This window comes from Primulina tabacum, chromosome 2 (assembly GCF_025594145.1).
Source record: "Primulina tabacum isolate GXHZ01 chromosome 2, ASM2559414v2, whole genome shotgun sequence".
NCBI classification, from domain to species: domain Eukaryota; kingdom Viridiplantae; phylum Streptophyta; class Magnoliopsida; order Lamiales; family Gesneriaceae; genus Primulina; species Primulina tabacum.
In genome coordinates this window covers 18,966,247-18,970,279 of record NC_134551.1, presented here as the reverse complement: position 1 = coordinate 18,970,279, position 4,033 = coordinate 18,966,247, and the positions used below count along the sequence as shown (strand labels likewise).

Genomic DNA, 4,033 nt, shown 5'->3' with positions numbered 1-4,033 from the left:
TTCTTTTTTATTTCATTTCAATTTGTAAGCGAAAAGGTCATTTAACTCCCGAAAAATATGATCACTATATATTATATAATAAAAAGTACTATAAATATTATCTTTCACTATTAAATAATATTTTCAGATAAGTCTAACGCAAATCCAACATGGCATTCCCTTTTTCTGGTTACATGTTTGGACCGAACGACCTGATTTGATTATATGTTGAAGTCTATCTTTACATTCTATAAGTAATTAAACGACAGTGCAGTGACAAGTTATGATTTGAAGAACACGTGACAACTGAAATCAATTACTTCCATCGTCGGATAAAATTCTTGCCCATATGCTGGCTCCATTCCTTTTTGTCTTAATGGAAAAGTTGATGTTTCTCTCTTGGAGTGAGAGTTTTCATTTATTCTCGAAAAGAATTGAAGTTGAACCAACCATAATCATCCTGCAACTTATGGCTAAATTATGCTTGTAGCCAGTAAACATTAGTCCACTTCTCGAGAAAAAGGATTTGTTGTTACAATCAAATCAAATCAAATCAAATCAAAATCAAATATTTTATTATGTTCCTCGGCTTGGTTGTCAAGCATAAAGAAGCACATCTTCTTTGGCAAGACAAAAACGTCAAATTCCCCTAAATTTTAATTTCCGACAAGGTTTCTTGCAAATTGATAGAAGGCTCCCCACGGCCACAACTCAAAAGCCACCAAAAGCAAGCCATATTTGGAAGCTCTTGTCCTTCAGCAACTTCCAAAGCCATCATTGGCAAGAATTATGAGTTTGCAACCTCTTCCTCTCAAGTTCAAGCTGAACATGAACATGCCATTGAAAATAACTCTTTGCAGAACTTAAAACTCCTCTAGGAACCTCAGTGTTTATCTTACCACTTTCCGTACACGTTCATTGGCAGCAGGAGTTCCACCAGTGACAGATTCAGGAAGATAAGGGCTGCTAACTCGCACATCATTCATCACAACTATGATCGTCTTGTCCCACCGAACAGGAAGCCTGCTTATACAAAGATATTGGAAACCACTTTATTCAAAGCTTATGACACAGCACAGATCACACCGTGGATTCAGTGGTCAAAATAATATGGTACCCAAGATCAGCAACGTCTAACAACATAGATTATCCAGCACTCAACATATGAATACAGAATAGATACGGCTTGATAAACGGAAAGAAATTGCATTTGAGGTCGAATGTCACTGGATTTATGGGATGTCAGTGCAAGACAACAGTTTGGGTAACGATTGTTCAGTCGCACTCAAGAAGGAATATATAATTATGTTTCACTACAAACACGACTTAACATTTCACCATTTGTCCGGGCATTTGTGTATGCCTGAATGATATGGCATACCAAAACAAAACAGACCTGGAACTACAAAAATGTCTTCGATAGTCGTCAACCCAAAGATATGATGATCATTTGGACGATCAAGGGAATAAATGACCTGAATCTTTCCATCAGATTAGTTCGGACATGATAATGACGCATGCAGCAAATTAAAAGTAGTCAAATTGAGACGCCCACTTGGAAAAAAATTGCGTAGTCTCAAAAATCTTGAAACATTAAAAAAAAAATTCATAAAGGTCACACCTATATGTAGATCAAATCCAACTCCCAAAATAAAATCAAGAGAAACACTGTACCCCGGCGGTGAAATTGAACATTTAGCATGATCGAATGTGACTATCAATTGTCATGAAGCTTTTATCCAGAATGTTAACACCAAAAATTTAGAGAGATTTATACTTGGTAATGCAACAACAAGAAGTAAAAATGATAAAAACTACGTGCAAATCAAAATCAAATTTTTTTAGAAGACACCATGTCTAATATGAATTAAAAATCACACTTTTATCTGGCAAAAATAAATGCATAAAAGAATCCATGATTAAATAGAGTAATGAGACGATACATTACGTTTTAGACAAAGCATCGAAAAGAGCTTGGGCCTCAGTTGTAACACCAACTCCTATCCTCTCAGCCTCTGCCTCTGCTTGTCTGAAATTTAATTAATTATACAATCCATAACCAGGAATTAAACCCCATAAAATCTCTAAAATAATCATACATCAAATTTTACAAAAAAAAAATCTCATAAATAACAAACGGGAATCTGGTAAAATTAGAGACATCACCTAAAAGCAGACTCTTCTCTAGGCTGAAGAGTAGTAAGATCAAGAAAACAATTTTTAATATCAAGTGGGTCTTCGGCTTGACCCAACAAGGAGAAGTCTTTTATGTAGTTAGCTTTAAGCAGCCTTATATTCCTCTTCGACACAATCCCAGATTTCATCCCCTCTTGTACTAAACAGGAACACGAGTTAAAGAAAACACCAAAACAAGATAAGAAAAACAAAAACCAACAAAGATTGAAATGAATTGGAAGGATATGAAGGATGAGAAGATTGGAGGGGACGTCAAAGCTGACGACTTGGGCTTGAAATTCTTCTCCAAACGTGGTCTTTATTGACAGAATACAACCTACAGCGAATTCTTCTGATTGATCCTGTGCTTCCATGGACGCAGCTTGTGCTCTCATCTGCGCCTCCCGTCCAGACGAGCTGTGAATTTTTATGTTTTATTAGTACAAGTTTGTAAATGGACCTGGACCGACTGTTTTGGGCCAAATGTTGTCGTTAACGAATTGGATCCAAAACACAAGCCCGCTAACTGGATCACTTCCAACAACGAAAAAAAACTTATAATTCAGTAAATAATATATATATATATATATATATATATATATATATATGTGTGTAGAGTAGGTCTCCTATGAGATGGTCTCACGAATCTTTACTATGAGACGGGTCAACCCTATCGATATTAACAATAAAAAGTAATACTCTTAGCATAAAGAGTAATATTTTTTCATGGATGACCCTAATAAGAGATCTGTCTCACAAAATACGACCCATGAGAGCGTCTCACACAAGTTTTTGTCATATATGTATATAGTTGTAGCTATATATATAGTAAACCTTTGTGCTAAAAAAATGTGAATTAATGATATATTTAATAATGTTCCAATTTTTAATATCATTAATTAATTTATTTTAAAAAATAATAATATTCATCATTTTTTCTCATATATTTATTTAAATTGTAAAGTTCAAAATTAAGACGACGTAATCCAACTGCATGCAAATCTAGGAAATATGAAAAATGAGTAATTAATTGATTTTAATTGCAAATCGATTATGTGACATACATGTTTATATGTTAAATAGGATTTTATTATCATCATGCATAAAAATGTATTTTTAAGTAATATTCAAGTTGCAATTGAGGAACGGAGACCGAGGGCTAAAAAAATGTAAAATGTTTTATTAAATAATTATTTTTAATTGTTTAAAACATGGTTGATGGGTTTTTCATATTTTTGAAAATAAGGGGTTTTAAGGTGATTTTATACGCCGTGACGTAATTTTTATCGGTATTCGTTTTTCAACAAAAATGCGAGCTTTTTGGCAATCCGGCTATTTAATTCACAAATTTATTTAAACAAAGCTATGATAATATTTTATTTAAATCCTAAACAAGCACTAATGGGCCTAAAGTTTGCTTAATAGGCCTAAGCTTGAGTTAATAACTTTATTTACTACATAATATACAGAACTCCACCCAAATCCCTACTCAACTCTCGCCCACTTTTGTGAAAACACTCCCCACCCCTTACACGATACACACAACTCAAGATAGAAGGGTTTTTTCGAAGGTTCAAAGGGAAACAAGCCAAGGTTTCGATCCGTTATTCATCGTCAACGTGAATTCGTGCGTATAAAATGCAAAGGCATGCCATACATCTCTTTTTCTCATCCATCATATCATAATATTGTTTTAATTATTGTAAGCATGAAGAGCATGAATTTATTTTCTGAATTTTCGGATTCATGGCATGCACAAGTGGTAAACTCATGTTTCTAAGATTTAAATTCACGTTTTATGTTGTAAGGGGCTGCCATGACGTTAGGACTTGACCAAGAGATGTTCTTACACGAATTTTAAAGGTCCTAAACTCACCTA

General features: G+C 34.1%; 1 protein-coding gene across 2 annotated transcripts; it reads right to left on the bottom strand.

Annotated features, from left to right (window-relative positions):
* Positions 1-414: 414 nt before the first annotated feature.
* On the bottom strand, positions 415-2,586 carry LOC142531003 (uncharacterized). Of its 2 annotated transcripts, XM_075636987.1 has the most exons (5): positions 2,403-2,586; positions 2,146-2,312; positions 1,928-2,008; positions 879-1,002; positions 416-801 (listed from the first exon to the last, which is right to left on the bottom strand). In XM_075636987.1, exons 1-5 carry the CDS (start codon positions 2,547-2,549, stop codon positions 754-756), a joined length of 567 nt encoding a protein of 188 aa, XP_075493102.1. In that variant the 5' UTR covers positions 2,550-2,586; the 3' UTR covers positions 416-753. The 2 variants fall into 2 exon arrangements, with proteins under 2 accessions (XP_075493093.1, XP_075493102.1); XM_075636978.1 differs by having other exon boundaries at positions 415-801; positions 2,146-2,586.
* Between the last annotated feature and the right edge of the window lie 1,447 nt (positions 2,587-4,033).